Source organism: Amyelois transitella, chromosome 16 (assembly GCF_032362555.1).
Source record: "Amyelois transitella isolate CPQ chromosome 16, ilAmyTran1.1, whole genome shotgun sequence".
Classification (NCBI taxonomy): Eukaryota; Metazoa; Arthropoda; class Insecta; order Lepidoptera; family Pyralidae; genus Amyelois; species Amyelois transitella.
The window spans coordinates 9,857,568-9,876,897 of record NC_083519.1 but is presented as its reverse complement, the minus strand read 5'-3'; the positions used below and the strand labels follow the sequence as shown (position 1 = coordinate 9,876,897).

Genomic DNA, 19,330 nt, shown 5'->3' with positions numbered 1-19,330 from the left:
AAGTGATCATTTTAGTGATTTCCTTCACGGAATGAGTATTATTTTTTTTGGTCAAAATTCTTCATTAACTTAGACTTTTTTAGCAAGATTACAAATAGTACTCTTAACCTGTACAATTAGAAAAACTAATATCTGATTTTGCATCGAAAAAACTGTAAACCAAATTGTAAGTTTAAGAATATTTTAAATGGTTTTATTATTACTGTTTCTTTTTGTTTTTTTTTTTATTTCTCATATCCACATTGCCAAATTAACTTTTTAATTATTTAAATTCACTGTCAAAGCGGAAGTGTTGGCTACACGAATCAAGTATACCTACCGAATTGCGTTCAACATCACGCAAGGGCACTTAGATCAAACTCCTGTCAGGTCAATGATCTTGTTCATGATAATGAATTAACCCTGGAGGTAGAAGAGGGGTTTTGTTTTTTAACTCATACATCCGTCTATACGGATAATACAATTGAAACTGACTGATGTCTGTCCATTAAAGACATAATCAAAAAATCGATATGGACATTATGGGCGATCGACCAAGAGTAGCTAAAAATGTGATTTTTAAGTATTTCTATATGTCTGTCTGTATGTTTTCACTCGCATTACACAAGAACTATTGCGTTGAAAGTAATGCGATTAGATCTCAGATATGTTTTCATGGTTTGATAATACAAATAAAAATCTAGATGTAAAGTTATATAATCCAATTTCTAAATCCAATACAAAGTTTATTAAAATAAGTTCCAGCCTCTGAATTATCTTGACTGTAATATTGTTAATTCACAATCACGTCTTTTGATGATCTCAAGCAGCTGTTCGATTGAGTTGGTTCTAAAATAAATTCTATTGTTTAGTTTCAAAGTAAGAAATGCATTATCAAAAATAAAATATATATATTTTTTTTTACTCTCGTCAAGTCTAGCTGTCAAGTAAACATTTTGAGACGCTTTCAACTTTATTTTGTATTATAACTAAAATTGCCAAATTCAATTCTTAATCTTAGTTAGGTAAAATGATTCATTTTATGTTTATTTTTATACTTAACTTTAACTCAAAAAATAAAATTATAAATACCCGTTTGAGATGTTGATTTTCAAGTTATTCCAAATTTATGTACATTAGTTTGAATACTAACCGATTCTTTTACGGTGAAGGAAAACATCTTGAGGAAACCTACACATTCAGGCAACTGGACGTGTAACCATGATCGATCCAATACGGGTTATGTTTACCTTCATAAGTTGCGGAGGTCAGATAGGAGTCGCTTTGTTTAAAAACCTGACTCACCCAATCCAGGATCCATGGTCAAAGGCATACCCCGGGCTCCTCTCCAGATTGGTGAGGATGCAACCGGGACTAAAGCCAGGAGGAAGAAGAATGACTTTCAAGCAAAGCGATTCGTCTGACCTCCGCAACCCAAAGACAAGACCAGAACCAGGATAAGTGAATGTTGTTGTTTATTTAGCTTTGTTAAGCTTAGAGTATATACGTAGTAGTCCAACTACACCATTCTTAAGTGCCTTTCCTTTCTATGTGCCCAGGAAGACAATGTGCCCACAACTTTGGTCAATAAATCAAATCAACGCGTCCTTAATTAGGCAAAGTTTTGGGCTACTGAAGAAATATTGATTAAGGATGCCATAGAGGCCGTATCACTCAACTGCAAAGGAAAAGAGGGCGCAGTAAACTATGCTCTGTGAAACAGGCTTTAAGATTTCGGGACATGTGTGTGTATTGTATGTATATACAAACAGCGCCGTGTGGTTTTCGGCACTGTAAACAATGATCACTTCATATCTTTCCCATGGATGTCGTGAAAGGCGACTAAGGAATAGGCTTACAAACTTGGGATTCTTTTTTTAGGCGATGGGCTAGCAACTTGTCACTATTTGAATCTCAATTCTATTATTAAGCCAAATAGCTAAACGTGGCCATTCAGTCTTTTCAAGACTGTCTCTGGCTCTGTCTAACCCGCAAGGGATATAGACGTGACCATATGTATGTAATGAAACGGAACAGCGATAGTTTCTCGCGCGTGTCGTGCGTGATATCTTGTTAATAATCATGAATTAACCCTTTTCTCACTCAGCCGAAAACCCGAAAAAAAATAAGTACATCAAAAGAGAAATAATTAAAGACTTCTGCCATAACCTAAGGAGCTTATGTCAAAGAGCTCTTAACATTATATCGGTAAGAAAACAAACTCAGTATCAAATTCCATTAAGTAACGAATTACCCCGGAAAAGGGGAGACGTTACCCGCGTGAATAGGGATAGAAACAGGATTGGATTTCAGACATCTTGTTGCGGGTATTGAACTTTGATGTAATAGGCTTTAATTGTACAGTCAGTGGCAGACAAAACTGACGGCATTTGTAAGCTTTTAATTAATGTAAGTACAGTCGGAGGTAGATTTATCTTGCTTTAATAAACCAACAACGGCAGTGCCGTGTGGTTCCCGGCACCAATAGAAAAAAGAATAGGACCACTCCAAATCTTTCCCATGGATTTCGTACAAGGCGACTGAGAGATAGGCTTTTATATACTTGGGATCCCTCGAGGCGATGGGCTAGCCACCTGTCACTATTTGAATCTCAATTCTATCATTAAGCCAAACAGCTGAACGTGGCCTATCAGTCTTTTCAAGACCGTTGGCTCTGTCTACCCCGCAAGGGAAAAATAGACGTGATTATATGTATGTATGTATGCAATAACAGTCATTCGGAGATTTCTCCGACATACATACAGACAGACGGAGAAATCTCCGTAACTCCGCAACTGTGACTTACCACAGAGTCATGGTAGCATAAGGCAGCCAACAGCAAGCGAAGACTGACACGATGGTGACAGTCATCCGGAGGGTTCTTCTTCTGGCACGCGCCAGGGGGCGCTGGTCTGAGCGTCTCAGCATCACGCGGCTGTGGTCAGTGTGATGGTGCTTTTCTGTGATAAAAAGTAACGTTAAAATGAATTTCATCATTCCAATCCAAACTTATTTATCCATCTATGTAATATATTTTAACGAGCAATTCTTGTATATATGTATATAATCAGGATCTCGGAAACGGCTCCAACGATTTTCATGAAAGTTACAGATTAGGGGCTTTTCGGCTCAAGGAATCGATTTATCAATTTATAAACATTTTAAAAACCGCGTTTTAAGAAACTATATCAGCGCCATCTCTGGTAGACCGAGCAAAGCTCGGTCAACCGGGTACAATTATAAATGCGAAAATAAGTTTGTTTGTTTGTTGTCTCTTCAAGCGTTACCTAGTGAACCAATATTCTTGAAATGGTGCGTATATGTAATCTCTCACCGGGAACCACACGGCACCAATAAAAACGGTTAGTTCTTAGCGTAAAAATTTACTTACTGTTTTCTAAAAAATCAACTCCAGAACGACTTGAAGAAAAATACAACAATTTATTTTTAATTTGGTCACGGACCCCTAAAATTAAAACAAAGGTGGTTTCTAATGTTTTATAAAGTTTTAAATAGAAATCAAGAAAAAATTAAAAAAATACTTTAATAAAATTTTACTTGAAGTCAGAGCATGTGACATAAGTAATTGCTTATTTCTCATGTTACTTTCAAGAGACAGGTACCTAACTTGGGTTTTCTAACAAAAGTAGACATGTTTGTTTAGGAGAGTGCTATTTGCACTGGTCTGCGAAGTTAAAAGCTGAATTCACATTAAATACACCTTTCCGAGTATTAGTCAATACAATCATTGTCAAACTAGATCTCTTTGCAAGAATATCCGTGTATCTTTAGTGGGTTCCTACGTCATTATAAATAGGATGGCACGCGCGACGCCTTCCTTTATTGCGCGAAAAACTATCGCTGTTTCGCTTTTTATACATACATATAATCACGTCTATATCCCTTGCGGGGTAGACAGAGCCAACAGACTTGAAAAAACTGAAAGGCCACGTTCGGCTTTATGATGGAATTGAGATTCAAATAGTGACAGGTTGCTAGCCCATCGCCTAAAAGAAGAATCCCAAGTTTATAAGCCTATCCCTTAGTCGCCTTTTACGGCATCCATGGGAACGAGATGGAGTGGTCCTATTCTTTTTTTTATTGGTTGTGACACGATAAAATGGCGTCGCCCGTTCCATTCTACGAGGGCTGAAATTTAAAATTCTGATTTCACAAAATCTTGACTAATCAATCATATTGTATAATTGTTTGAAAAATATATTTCATTCATCGCTATAAATTTCTTTGATACAAATTTCTGAAGTAAAACTTGTTCAGATAATTTTGCTGTGTGTTTGAAAAATTCACCCGGTGTTTGTAAAATTACAGCCAACTTAGCTTCGTCGCCTAAATGGCGCGTTTTTGATGATCAAAAGGTTTTAAAACCTGTCGCACTACGGACATATTTGATGTTAAATATATTATGTAGAAGTATCTGTCTGTGTTAAAATAGAATAGATTTATTTTCAAAATTGGATACAAGGTATTACTTATTGACGTCACATCACTATAATTAAAACTACTACCGCTTCCAAAGCGCATGTGTAGAAGAAGCGACGGAACAAACTACAGCATTTTCCAACAGTCTTGAAAAGACTGTTGTATTTGTCTACCCCAAAAATAAATGTGATTAAATGTGTATGTGCGCAAACAAATCACAATGACATAGAGACCAACATATAATTTTAGGTTACATAATTTAATATGTAAATTATTTATATTTGTCAACCCACTGTTATATTTGATTGAAACTAAATAAACCTATCTCTGCATTGTTCCACTGATTTACACGATTTACATAAAATTTACATCATATTTACATATCGATGCAATCAGAAACAATATTCGCATTGTGATCGTTCAATGACGTTCTTGTTACGAGAAAATTGGAATAAATCCCTGTATCATTATGAAACATTGAAGCAAAAAAAAAAAAATTTTTTGCTGTTCTGTTTAGAGTGGCCTATCAGTCTTTTCTAGACTGTTGGCTCTGTCTATCTATCTATATATATCTGTCTGTCTATCTGTCTATGTATATAACATACATACATATTACATATACGTCACGTCTATTACCCTTGAGGGGTAGACAGAGCCAACAGCCTTGAAAAGACTGAATGGCCACGGTCCGCTATTTGGCTTAATAATAGAATTAAGATTCAAATAGTGACAGATTGCTAGCCCATCACCTAAAAAAGAAGCCCAAGTTTGTAAGCCTATACCCTAGTCGCCTTTTAAGACATCCATGGGAAAGAGATGGAGTGGTCCTATTCTTTTTGTATTGGTGCCGGGAACCACACGGCATGTTATATACCTACAAGTGTATAAATATAAATATACAAACCTGAATTCTCCTTAGAATTCTTGGAGATCTCGTAGAAGATACAAGCGTAACACACGGTGATAATCATCAGAGGCAAGAAGTACATAGCACAGAGGCAGAAGACGTTGTAGGCCAGCTCCTGGTGTGGGCTTGGAAACGCTTCGAAGGACACGCACTGTTCGAAGTCTGCGACTCTTGGGTGCTGCATCACGCGGAAGACCAGGCTCTGGGGGAAACAGAATACATTTTTGGAGTATAAACTTTTGTTTTAAGGGACCTCGGAAGTGAGATATTCTTCTTCTCCTACTGGTATCAAGACACTTTTCTCAGGCAGGTTGAACTCGAAAAGATTAGGTTTTATTTTGTGAGCAAAAGTAATGTCTGTAAAACTAACTTGGGATTATTATTTTAGGCGATGGGCTAGCAACCTGTCACTATTTGAATCTCAATTCTATCTTAAAGGCAAATAGCTGAACGTGGCCTATCCGTCTTTACAAGACCGTTGGCTCTGTCTACCCCGCAAATTATATAGACGTGTTTATATGTATGTAATAAGAGTAACTTTCTTTCGTTCAGCGAATCAACACGAATGTCAATTAATCTCTTTGTACGTTCAATTTTCACCCAAAAAAATAACCTGTAAAAAATTGGATAGGAAAAAAAACCGCAAACCAATAACTGTCTGTGCCTTTTGTTTCTCAAACGAAACGCCGACGTTATGACGTGTATCCATTATTGTACTGACCTCGCCATTTCGTGGATAATTCCCGATGTTTTTTGATATAAAATGTAGGTACTGCTGTGGTTGTATTGTAAAGGCAGTTGTATTATATTGGTTAAACAAATAACGTTAATTTCAATTTTGTAATGACTTTAGTATATTCGGAGTTTAATTTAAAGTTAAGTAAAATTTAAAGTAAGTATTGCCGTGTGGTTCCCGGCACTAATAGAAAAAAGAATAGGACCACTCCATCTCTTTCCCATGGATGTCGTAAAAGGCGACTAAGGGGTAGGCTTATAAACTTGAGATTCTTATTTTAGGCGATGGGCTAGCAACCTGTCACTATTTGAATCTCAATTCTATCTTAAAGCCAAATAGCTAAAAAAAATTTGCTTCAAAACGTAAGTATTGAATTGCAATGAGTAAACTTTTTAATATCTACTGAATACAATAATAAACTTTCATTGTTAAAATTTGAATGAAATTTGAGAATCTGCACATATTGTTTGGATTTCCAGAATTTTGTATTGTGTGTATTGAAATTTCAAATCAAATTAAATTTGAAATTTTTTTTGACATTCTTGACGATTGCCAAAATGGTTTCCGAAAAAATAAATCCACTACACTTGCGACTTTTAAATATAAACAAGAAATACTAAACTTATTAAACGATAAAAAATATGGTATCGGAATACTGCTGGATATGACACAGGCATATGACAGGGTCCAGTACAATATATTATTTGATAAATTACAGGGAGTAGGCATAAGGGGAGTTGCTCTTAACTGGTTTAGATCGTATTTGCAAAATAGGGAGCAATATGTTGAAATAGAGTATTTTGACTATGATTCGGGAACGATTGTACCAGTCAGGTCAGAAACCGCTCACATACAGTGTTCTATTCCCCAAGGTAGTGTTGTCGGATGCTTATTATTTCTTATATATATAAATGACTTACCAAAAATGTTGACTCAGACTTGCATATTATTCGCGGACGACGTATCTATTTTAACGCCATACTTAAAAACGGACGATGTAAATCAAATACTTACACAAATTATTGACTGCGTAATATCATGGCTATCCGACCACAATCTTGATTTTATTAAAACAAAAATAATGGAATTTCGACCCTATCAAAAACCCCCTATAAATATAGACTTCACCTATAATGGCATAAAACTAGAATGCGTTAGTAGTTTCCAACTACTCGGGCTGGTGTTGGACACAAATATAAATTGGAAAGCCCATATTAACAAAATAGCAACAAAATTATCTAAATTCATTTACACACTCCGAGAACTTAACAAAACGACAAACAAAAACACTGCCTTAACAGCCTATTATGCATATGCATTCTCGTGGCTAATATACGGAATTGTTCTCTGGGGAAATAGCACCGACGCAGATAAACTTTTTATCCTACAAAAAAAATGTATTCGGATAATAAATAATGTTCAAGGGACGGATACCTGCAAACCTCACTTTCAAAACCTAAAAATTTTGACTTTACCCTCAATATACATTTTGGAGGCATGTAAATTCGTGAGAAAACACCCAGAATTCTACAATAAAAAAGATAATTTACCGCGGCGTTATCCCACAAGACAGAAAAATAAATTAGTTACACCTAGCTATAAACTGGTAATCTCAAATTCTGGCCCATTAGCGATGACTACAAAAATCTATAATGCTCTACCTGCATAAGATAAGAAAAGAAGAAAATATGAACTTATTTATTAAAAACTTAAAATTACTTTTGACCGATAAATGCTACTATACACTGGACGAGTGTTTAAACGATAGAAATATTGACATTTAAATTATTTTTCATTATTATATACATACATATACTTTTATCAATTAAATATATGTTATAAATTATATTCATTTTGAATTACTTATTAATGTTCTCTCCAAATATAATACGACACTTTTTTATTGTTAGATATATTCAACACATTAGTCGACATAAGCCTGCCCGCCGTTCCATATTATTTTGTAATTGCGATGCCCAACAGGGTTCATATTGTACCTATTTATAAGCAGAATTGTAATTTAACTGATGTACTTTATGATATGCAATAAAGAATTTGAAATTTGAAATTGAAATTGAAATATCGAATAAAATTCGATGACACCTTGAATACCTGCTTCCTGCGGGTTTGCTTACATTAATGAGAGAAAATAATGTATTCCAAAAATTTTATCGAGTTTTTACAGTTCTCCGAATACGAATGAAATTCGACAAATATAAACCCATATCGACAGACAAACAGCTGGTACTCACCAGCTGTTTATCTTTCGTGCAGATTGTAAATTTAATAAAGAGAATCCTACTAATATTATAAATGCGAAAGTTTGTATAGGACCACTACATCCCTTTTCCACGGAGACATCCAAAAAGGTAAAAGGTGACCAAGGGATAGGCTTACAAACTTGGGATTCTTTTTTAGGCGATGGGTTAGCAACCTGTCACTATTTGAATCTCAATTTTATCATTAAGCCAAATAGCTGCACATAGCCATTCAGTCTTTTAAAGACTCTTGGCTCTGTCTACCCCGCAAGGTATATAGACGTGACCATATATATGTATGTGTATGTACATATATTACCTGTGGTAAACTGCACAGCAAGGCGATCAGCCACGCCAAGTAGAGCATCATTTTGCTTCGTTTTCTTGCTATGGCCAAGCGTAGAGGGTAAAGTATGGCAAAGAATCTGTAACAAGAAGAAGAATTAAAAAAAAACCTCTTAGTTCTTATCTAAAGGAGTTAAGAGCCTGCTATGTAAGTGTGTGTTGGTCCCGACATTAATGTATGGGAGTGTAAGTTGGGTATGGCAAAAGAAGCACGAAAGCAGAATAAATGCAGTGGAAATGAGAGCGTTAAGGAGTAATGGGTTTGAAATTGAGTGACCGGATAAGGAACAAAGGAAAGATAAAGGGTCAGGTCAATAAAAACCGAAACCGCCGAGCTTGCATGAAGAGAGTGATGAATGTGGATGAAGCGAAGGAAGTACGCAGAGATCGTGGCAAGTGGAAAGAGGTAGTCTCTGCCTACCCCTATGGGAAAGAGGCGTGATTTTATGTATGTATGTAAGTCTCTAGAAAGCCGTGTGGTTCCGGGAACTTACTAGGAAGGAAAACTCCATATCTTTCCCGTGGATGTGTTAATGGGCGACTAAGGGAAACGACTAATAAACTTGGGATTCTTATAGGCGATGGCCTAGAAACCTGTCACTATTTGAATCTAGCTCTATATCCTATATCTTCTATCATTTAGCCATACAGCTGAACGTGTTACAGTGTTTTAAGACTGTTAACTCTGTTTACTCCAACAGGGATATAGACGTGACTATATGTATGTATGTAAAATAAGCCTCGGCCCCTAAGTAAAAGGCTAACTTAGTAACAGTAACTCGTACGTTTTATGTCATATATACATATTTATTACTTCGTATCCACTATAAGTAAGTAGTTGTAACAAACTTTCGTCCTCAATTTCAATCCGTATGAAACGTTTTTAGGATAAAAGATATCTTCTAGTCCCTTTCCAAGTTCTAATTTCTGACTGTGTTTCAACAAAAATGGTTTATCGGCCTGATTATGGACATGTCATACATATATACAGACAAAAAGACAATTTAAAAAAGGGTACTGAATGATTGACTGATTTAAGATAGCACATCTCAAATACTGGGTTTATTTTAATGGGTTTGTTAGTAGGTCTTTCATCAGCCGTCGCGTAATAGTGTCATTTTTAATTTACGTAGGTACATATAATACATAAATATAATCACATCTATAACCCTTGCGGGGTAGACTGAGCTGACAGTCTTGAAAAGACTGAAAAGCCACGTTGAGCTGTTTGGCTTAATGATAGAAATGAGATTCAAATAGTAACAGGTTGCTAGCCCATCGCCTAAAAGACGAATCCCAAGTTCATAAGCCTTAGTCGCCTTTTACGACATCCATGGGAACGAGATGAAGTGGTCCTATTATTATTTTTTTTACGTCTTAGATTAAAAATTATAACAATAACAATTGTAATGCAAAAAGAACAATAAATACAACTCACCTATCAAGTGATATGCAGACTAGAACATTCGATGATAAATAAAGTCCAAAAGCTCTAAGCACCAAGAAGAACTTGCAAGCTAGGTTCCCAGCCAACCACGCGTTAGTTGTTCGCCAACCGATCTGAAATAAAAAAATTGTAACATTTCATGGCTTGAAACCCTTCGTGGTGAAATGCCTGCGATCCCATGATGCCCTCAAAATGGCAAGAAGGGCGCACGGAGGGGTTTTAGTGGGTAGACTGGTATACTAGGTACCAGGAGTCCCACACTCTCCCGGGTGAAATCCCGGGGGGTTGTCCGTAAAAAGGATTTCCCCTTCGATAACACAAAAAAAAGGTATGGTTGAATGCTCGAGTAGTATGCAAAGAACGTGGCAAGTGGAAAGATGTCTCTGCCTAACCCTACGGGAAAGAGGCGTGACTTTACGTGATTATATGTTTAAGATGTCTCTGCCTATCCCGCCGGGAAAGAGGCGTGACTTTACGTGATTATATGTGTAAGATGTCTCTGCCTATCCCGCCGGGAAAGAGGCGAGACTTTACGTGATTATATGTGTACATACATACATACATATAGTCACGTCTATATCCCTTGCGGGGTAGACAGAGCCAGCAGTCTTGAAATGACTGATAAACGTTGGCCACGTTCAGCTATATGTGTACGTACATATGTATTTATTGGAGTTGCTTTGTATAACTTGTATAACCCACTCCTCTGGGTGGTCGTGAAAGCGTGGTCACAGGCTGACCCCGGACTCTTCCAAATGAAGTCAAATGCTACGCCTATAAAGGTCTAAGCCAGAGTTTACATAAGTCAATAATGGTAAAGAGTTTCAAAGGATACCTAACACAGAACAAAGAACATAACTCATTCAGGGCATTAATTCACTGCTCTGTAAGTCTGTACCCCCGGAATGTTGTACGTAACAATTATGAGAATTCAACAAATGTAAAAAATATGTCCATGTTTATTTGGTTACCATTTTGCTGAGGAAGGATTACATTCTATTTTTAAAATGTCAGAGAGCGGAGTTAAAATTTTGCTGTATTTAGGTATTTTTAATTATTTTTTTTTAATTTACTCATATGGCAAAGCGATGGAGCTAATTTTGTAAATGTATTTAAAAAATTATGTCTAATTATTATGTTATTCACCGTGATTTGAAAATTCTGATGATTCATCAGAATTTTCACGAGTTTGCATAAAAACATTTATAATGAATGTCTTTAAGGGAAAAAGACTATAAGAAGTAATTATAGGTATGTATGTAAATATGTATGAATGTTCACGTAGTAGTTACTAGTAAGAGAAGTATAAAATAAATAAATATATACGGGACAAATTACAGAAATTGAGTTAGGTTCAAAGTATGTTCGAGACTTGTGTTACGCGATACTAACTCAACGATACTATATTTTATAATAAATACTTATATAGATAAACATCCAAGAACCAGGCCAATCAGGAAAAAGTTCTTTTCTCATCATGCCCTGGCCAGGATTCAAACCCAAGACCTCTGGTGTGACAGACAAGCGTACTACCGCTGCGCCACAGAGGCCGTCAAACAATATGAACCCTGTTAGGCACCGCAATTTTAAAATAATATGAAATGATTCCGTTTTAGGCAAAGGATCGTGTTTTCAAAACTATACTGTCACTATATTAACCTCTGTATCATAATTTAATCATCCACCTGAAAGTGGCATTCAAGTCTTTTCGACACTTGCCTCTATCTCTCCCGTAATTAACCAAGACGTGATATTTGTATGTTAAATGTTCTTATTTGCAGGCCTTGTGAGGACCAAGTAGAAATAAACGTAATATAGAAATATTTACCAAAACACGAAACGTAATTATCACGGGAAATCTAATTTGGGAATGTTGTTGAATAATGGTGTGTATGTGAGTGGTGAAGGTTATTCCAAATAAGGCTTTATCTACTGGCTCTTTCGCGTTAAAAGTTAAATCTATACTAATATTATAAAGCGTAAAGAGTTTGTTTGTTTGAACGCGCTTATCTCAGGCACTATTGGTTGTTATTCAAAAATCTTTTTGTGTTGAATTATCGAGTAAAGCTTTAGACTATACAACATCACGCTGCAACTATAAGGAGCAAATAAATAATGTAAAATGTGAAAAAAAAAACGGGGAAAATTATTCATCCTTCAGGGCTTCAATGATGCCCAAAATGACTATTCCACGCGGACGAAGTCGCGGGCACAGCTAGTAAATACTATTAGAAACATTTAGTAGTGTGGTTCCCGGCACCAATAAAAAAAAGAATAAGATCACTCCATCTCGTTCCCATGGATGTCGTAAAAGGGGATTAAGTGCTTATAAATTTGGGATTCCTCTTTAGGCGATGGGCTAGCAACCTTTCACTATTTGAATCTCAATTCTATTATCAAACCAAACAGCTGAACGTGGCCTATCAGTGTTTTCAAGACTGTAGGCTTTGTCTACATCGCAATGTTATTGTATGTATGTATGTGTGTGTGTGTATGTATGATGTTACGGAGATGTAACATCAAAGGTTTCCAGGAAACTGCTGTTAAGATGACATAATGTTGTTTATGCCTGAACGAACTAACGAGGGCGATGGCTTGCGATTCCCTTTCGGTTCATCAAACCTGCAGGATATGTATGTATATCTAGTTATAACTAGTTCCATGTAAGTCTTATTTATTTATTAGTTACATACATACATACATATGGTCACGTCTATATCCCTTGCGGGGTAGACAGAGCCGACAGTCTTGAAAAGACTGATAGGCCACGCTCAGCTATTAAGTTTAATGTTAGAATTGAGATTCAAATAGTGGCAGGTTGCTAGCCCATCGCCTAAAAAGATTTATTCCAAGTTTACATACACTTTGTAGGTTTTAATTAATCAATACAGTTCAATAGCCTTTTGTTTACATTTACTTGTCGTTGAAAAAATATGCAAATACTTATGGAAATTTAAAGAGACATCTCTCGTTCTATTAGTAACTGCTGATAGAACAAGTCATGTCTACTTGCCGGGACAATCACGCTAGATAGAAAATAAATTTTGAACCGCCTTCATAAAAACAGGTTTGTTCTCAGTTCGACCTGTATGTTTGTCTATATGTATGTATTTCACAAACACTACTCGTTTTCCAAACTTCTTCAAATCTCTTTTTTTTAATCAAATTCTATTCTCTCAGTACACTCTGTACATAAATCGTTTTTAAAATTGGCAATCCATTATATATATATAATTTAATAGTGCCGTGTGGTTCCCGGCACCAATACAAAAAAGAATAGGACCACTCCATCTCTTTCCCATGGATGTCGTAAAAGGCGACTAAGGGATAGGTTTATAAACTTGGGATTCTTCTTTTAGGCGACGGGCTAGCAACCTGTCACTATTTGAATCTCAATTCTATCATTAAATTAAATAGCTGAGCGTGGCCTATCAGTCTTTTGGCTTACAAGACTTACAAGACTGTTGGCTCTGTCTACCCCACAAGGGATATAGACGTAACCATATGTATGTATGTATTAAATATTGGATTAGGCATTTATCTTCCGTCTCACCTGACGGTAAGTGACGATGAAGACGGAGATATTACATGAATATCCAAGAGAAACCAATGTATTCTAATTTTGAATGTTCGCTGACAGTTCTTGTCTGGGAATATAGACGCAGGAAGTTCATTCCACACCATAGTCAGTCGAATCAAAAAGGAACTATCGATACGTTTAATTCGACTATTTGGTATTTTAAACGACACATACATACATACATAAAATCACGCCTCTTTCCCGGAGGGGTAGGCAAAGACTACCTCTTTCCACTTGCCACGATCTCTGCATACTTCCTTCGCTTCATCCACATTCATAACTGTCTTCATGAAAGCTCGGCGGTTTCGGGTACTCTTGACCTGACCCTTTACCAGGACGTCCTTTCAACGGCACAAGGGTACAATTTCCATCTATCTATGAAGAAATAGTGAATTGACTATTTATTTGTCACTAATACATTATTGTATTCAAATTTGATTGGAACTTTAAAGCCAGCTTAGAGCTATCAATTTTATAAACTCTTATTTGCATGTTAATCTCCAGACATCGCATTTTGCGGTGTTCACAATAGTTGTTTTACGAACCGTGAATTTTGATAACCCTTAGGTATCTTAAATTTACCTAACGAAGTGACTTTTCTGATTATAAATCCTTTGTTTGATACTAATCTTTTGTCTTAAAATGTGACATTTCGTAATCAATAGACTCTCTTTTGCCATATTGTCATGGTGATATTTCATGCTTATATACATAAAGTCACGTCTATATCCCTTGCGGGGTAGACAGAGCCAACTATCTTTAAAGACTGATAAGCCACGTACAGCTGTCTGGCTAGATGGTGGAATTGAGATTCGAATAGTGCTACGTTGCTAGCCCTACGCCGTAAAGAAGTACATACATACATATAGTCACGTCTATATCCCTTACGGGGTAGACAGAGCCAATAGTCTCGAAAAGGCTGAATGGCCACGTTCAGCTGCTCGGCTTAATGATGGAATTGAGATCCAAATAGTGACAGGTCGCTTGTATGCTACAGTTGTTGACATGTACTCGTATGTATATTTCTGGAAAACACTGAAACGGGAACAATAAGATTTGTTGAGCACGATGTCGCAGGAAAATTGCCTATAATAATGTAAAATGTCATGTGAAATAATATACTCCAACTGTAACGTTATATGTGTGACTGGACTGTAGACAATAGAGTAAGGAAAATGTGTTGAACATAGACATGTATTAAGGTAGACTAGCCCTAGCGTGTGATAAAATCGCGTGGGAAAATAAAGAGTCCAACGGAACTCTTTTTGAATGCGTTTCGTTTTATATCAGTTGGGTGTCTTTGATTGGAATAAGAATGTATCGTAGTGCCAAATTTAGCTGAAGCAGAAAAATCCATGTTACCATTAGTTGAACTACGAATCATATAAGTACACCCAAAAATCACATGTTTAGTTTCATTTTAATCATGTAAGGGCAGAAAAGATACGACTCGACAGCTAATGTTAAGCTAAATAAATTTATTTTTGATAGCCTTCAGAGATAAAAAAGAATAGGACCACTCCACCTCTTTTTTCATGGATGTCGTGAAAGGCAGCTCAGGGAAAGGCTTATAAACTTGGAATTCTCCTTTTAGGCGATGAGCTAGCAACCTGTCTCTATTTGAATTTCAATTCTATCATCAAGCATAACAGCAGACACGTGACCTGTCAGTCTAGTTCAGAGATAGTGATAGCTCGTCGCCCATTTTAGGCGATGAGCTAGCAAAGGAAGACCGAGGTAGAAGCCTTTCCCTTGTTTTGAAAAGAAGCAAGAATTGAGCTGGTTTCAGCTTACTGTAAACTAGTCGCTGACTTTACAGTAAGGAGAAAAATAAAATCTTTCAACTCAATTCTATCATCAAGCCAAAAAGCTGAACGTGGCCTATCAGTCTTTTCAAAGTTGTTGGCTCTGTCTACCCCGCAAGGGATATAGAGGTAACTAATATTGCAAATATCCCCCTTTAGAAACATGATTGTATTTAATATCATGGTAACCCTGATATATGATGATATATAAAAATCACTTTTTTTTAATTTGGATTCAAGTCTTAAATTTGATAAAAACTTGACAAAGCGAAATGTGTTTTGTTTTCATATAAATTGGATACTAGGCGTATCTAACTGCATCTATGTCTGCGGTGTAAAGTTACCCATATATAATACAATACACAGAGTGCTCATTCAGCTCAAGTTCACTGAAATCTGTGACACGGGTGTAACAGATTTAAGTGTAATTTACATTAGTGTAAATTCCAATAGTCTCCAACAGGAACACATTGAGTCACATGACGGATACGTTAATTAGAAATTCGATCGGGGGCTATTTTTAAACTGGCGTTTCAATTTAAACCTGTGATAATGAATGTAAAACACATATTTATTAACGGCCTCTGTGGCGCAGCGGTAGTACGCTTGTCTGTGACACCGGAGGTCCCGGGTTCGAATTCTGGCCAGGGCATGATAAGAAAAGAACTTTCACTGATTGGTCTGGGTCTTGGATGTTTATCTATATAAGTATTTATTATAAATATAGTATCGTTGAGATAGTATCTCATAACACAAGTTTCGAAATTACTTCGAGGCTAACTCAATTTGTGTTATTTGTCCGGTATATTTATTTATTAAAATACGGAAAAGTTACGCTCTCCCGGATTAATCGCGTGTCCGATTTATTAATCCGAAGTCCGACAATAAGCCACTTTTTTCTCATAACTCTCAAGAGAACAGTGGAATGAGAATTTTAGTGTACCACAAGCCGAGGTGCAGAAAAAACCTAATAAATAAATAATGAAACTATTCCCAGGGGCTTAGCTTTAACGGGAATTTCTAAAAATCTGATTTTTCTAGATGCCTTCGTGATAAATAACATATTGCGAATCGGCAAAACAAGTTAAATAGGTATAATAATATATCTTTGACTTAAAAGAAACAAACATATTTTTATTATGTTCATGAAAATAGAGAAATCATTTGTGTGTTTTATCAATAAAGTGTTAAATAGGTTAAAATATCGAAAAAAAATTGTCATACTGTTATCCTAAGTATTTTGCAATGACAGAGTTCTACTGTATCCACATTCGTTGATAAGACAGAAATTATTGTTCATTCATTCATTCATATAAGCACGTCCATATACCTTGCGTGGTATACAGAGCCAGCAGTCTTGACAGACTGACAGGCCACGTTCAGCTGTTAGGCTTAATGATAGAATTGAGATTCAAATAGTGACAGGTTGCTAGCCCATCGCCTAAATGAAGAATCTCAAGTTTATAAGCCTACCTCTTAGTCTAAAAGACTATTGTAGTAGCTACAATTGATATAAGCTTCGAATGTCCAACGCAATATGCACATTGATGTCTCAACACTCGAGTGAGATGTGAGAAAGACGCGCGGTTACAAAATATACCCCGAAACGAATGTCAACTAATTTCTCAACCCATTCGTCACACGAATTATGGAGGACGTTTATTTATTAATTTTAATAATAAATAGGGTCATTTATTTGGTTTGTGTATGATAAATTAACGAATGTTAATGTTAATCACGTAATTAATAACATTGCTTATGTATAGTACGGTCTCTAATACCCTTATTAGTGATTCATATACCTCACCGCTCCCCGATTTTGTAAATTGAACATACATACATACATATGGTCACGTCTATATCTCTTGCGGGGTAGACAGAGCCAACAGTCTTGAAAAGACTGAATGGCCACGTTCAGCTATTTAGCTTAATGATAGAATAAAGACTCAAATAGTGACAGGTTGCTGGCCCATCGCCTAAAAAAGAATCCCAAGTTTGTAAGCCTATCCCTTAGTCGCCTTTTACGACATCCATGGGAAAGAGATGGAGTGGTTCTATTCTTTTTTGTATTCGTGCCAGGAACCACACGGCACTTTTGCGGCACAGTTTAATTTTGCAAATAAATTGATCAATAAATAACAGTCATATTATAACAGTTGAATGAAACGCACAATGTCGACAATTTCAATGAAAATATTTGTTGCAACCCTATTGTTAATTTCAGTTAATGGAATTTCATTGTTTGGGATAGGAATTTTAGAATTCATAAAATTACTAGCTTATAACCGCAGCTTCGTCCGCGCGTATTAAGTAGGTACCACCTACAATATAATACAGTTCTTTTTTCAAATATCAAGATCAGGTGTGTGGTTTCCGCCACCATTAGAAAAGAAAGAATAGGACCACTCCATTTCTTTCCCATGGATGTCGTAAAAGGCGACTAAGGGATAGGCTTAGAAACTTGGGGTTCCTCTTTTAGGCGACAGACTAGCAACCTGTCACTGTTTGAATCTCAATTCTATGATTAAGTTAAACGGATAAACGTGGCCTATCAGTCTTTTAAAGACTGTTGGCTCTGTCTACCCCGCAAGGACGTGGACGTGATTATATGTATGTACTAGCTGTGGCCGCGACATCATCCGCGTGGAATAGTTATTTTGGGCATCATTGAAGCCCTCAAGGATGAATTATTTTCCCAGTTTTATTCACATTGTCCATTATTTTATAGTATCATTATCGTATAGCCTAAAGCCTTCCTCGATAAATGGTTCAACTCAAAATGATTTTTTTAATTCGAACCCGTAGTTCCTGAGATTATCGTGTTCAAACAAACAAACAAACTCTTCAGCTTTACTATATTAGTATAAATGTATAAAATCTTAGTAAACCAACCTCCATAGGAATAACAATGAAAGTGACCATCATATCAGCGACAACGAGATGCGTCATGAGCAGATTGACCCGCGACTTCCGTCTGCGCGAGCGCATCAGCGACGCGAACACGCCGATGTTCCCCGCGGCCCCCACCACCAGCAGTCCGCTGTACACCGCCGTCACCACCGCGTCGGTGGGGGGGATGACGTCGGCTGTGCTGTTCATGGTTTTGACAGAATTGACGTCCCATTCGTCGTTTTGACTCGCATTTCGAAGCATGACTTCTTTTTTTTTGGTTAGTTCATTGTTCAACACTCAACTGACATTTTTCCGCCAGACTATATCTTTTTGTTCATATTTTTTTTACAATTTGTTTATGTTATTTTTTAAGAAATCATGTACACTAAAAACGTTTGGGAATTTGAAATACAAGAAACAATTTAATGATGAAAGTCTAATGTGCACATCGTGTATTTTAATTTTAAGTGAATTAAAAATATGTTTTATCGTCCTCATTTTATTTAACTTAGTAAATAAGTAAATTTTACACTTTCAGAAAACTTTCGACACTGATTTTTACATTTACTTATTTTAGTACCACGAAAATTGATATTAATGCCTTTTTATTCCGACACACGACACGATGAACAACTAAACTTATTTAAACATCACTATCTTTAAATAATCTCACTTTTACGGCTTTAATACTTCTAATTTTTAAAGTTTCACAATAAGTTTTTCCGGTAACATATGTTCAACATAGTACTGCACTTAAAAAAAATATATTAAAATTTTTATAATATAAAAATAAGAAATCAAATTTTATCAATTCTTAAAATAACTAACAATATTATACCACAATACGCGCGTTCTACGAATTCTCGTAGAGGATCGTAGCGGAACTTCGTAGCGGCTACGAGACGGCTGAACCCCGTAGCGCCGTAGAGCCATTTGACGCG

At 36.2% G+C, this 19,330-nt stretch overlaps 1 protein-coding gene across 1 annotated transcript in view; it reads right to left on the bottom strand.

Moving 5' to 3' along the window:
- The window catches only part of LOC106129065 (adipokinetic hormone/corazonin-related peptide receptor variant I-like), a 30,857-nt gene extending 12,207 nt beyond the window's left edge, over positions 1-18,650 (bottom strand). Inside the window, exons 1-5 of the mRNA XM_060948650.1 lie at positions 18,390-18,650; positions 10,104-10,225; positions 8,640-8,745; positions 5,324-5,528; positions 2,786-2,939 (exon numbers count right to left, since the gene is read on the bottom strand). Coding sequence (XP_060804633.1) covers positions 2,786-2,939; positions 5,324-5,528; positions 8,640-8,745; positions 10,104-10,225; positions 18,390-18,650 — 848 coding nt within the window. The remainder of the gene's footprint in view (positions 1-2,785; positions 2,940-5,323; positions 5,529-8,639; positions 8,746-10,103; positions 10,226-18,389) is intronic.
- Between the last annotated feature and the right edge of the window lie 680 nt (positions 18,651-19,330).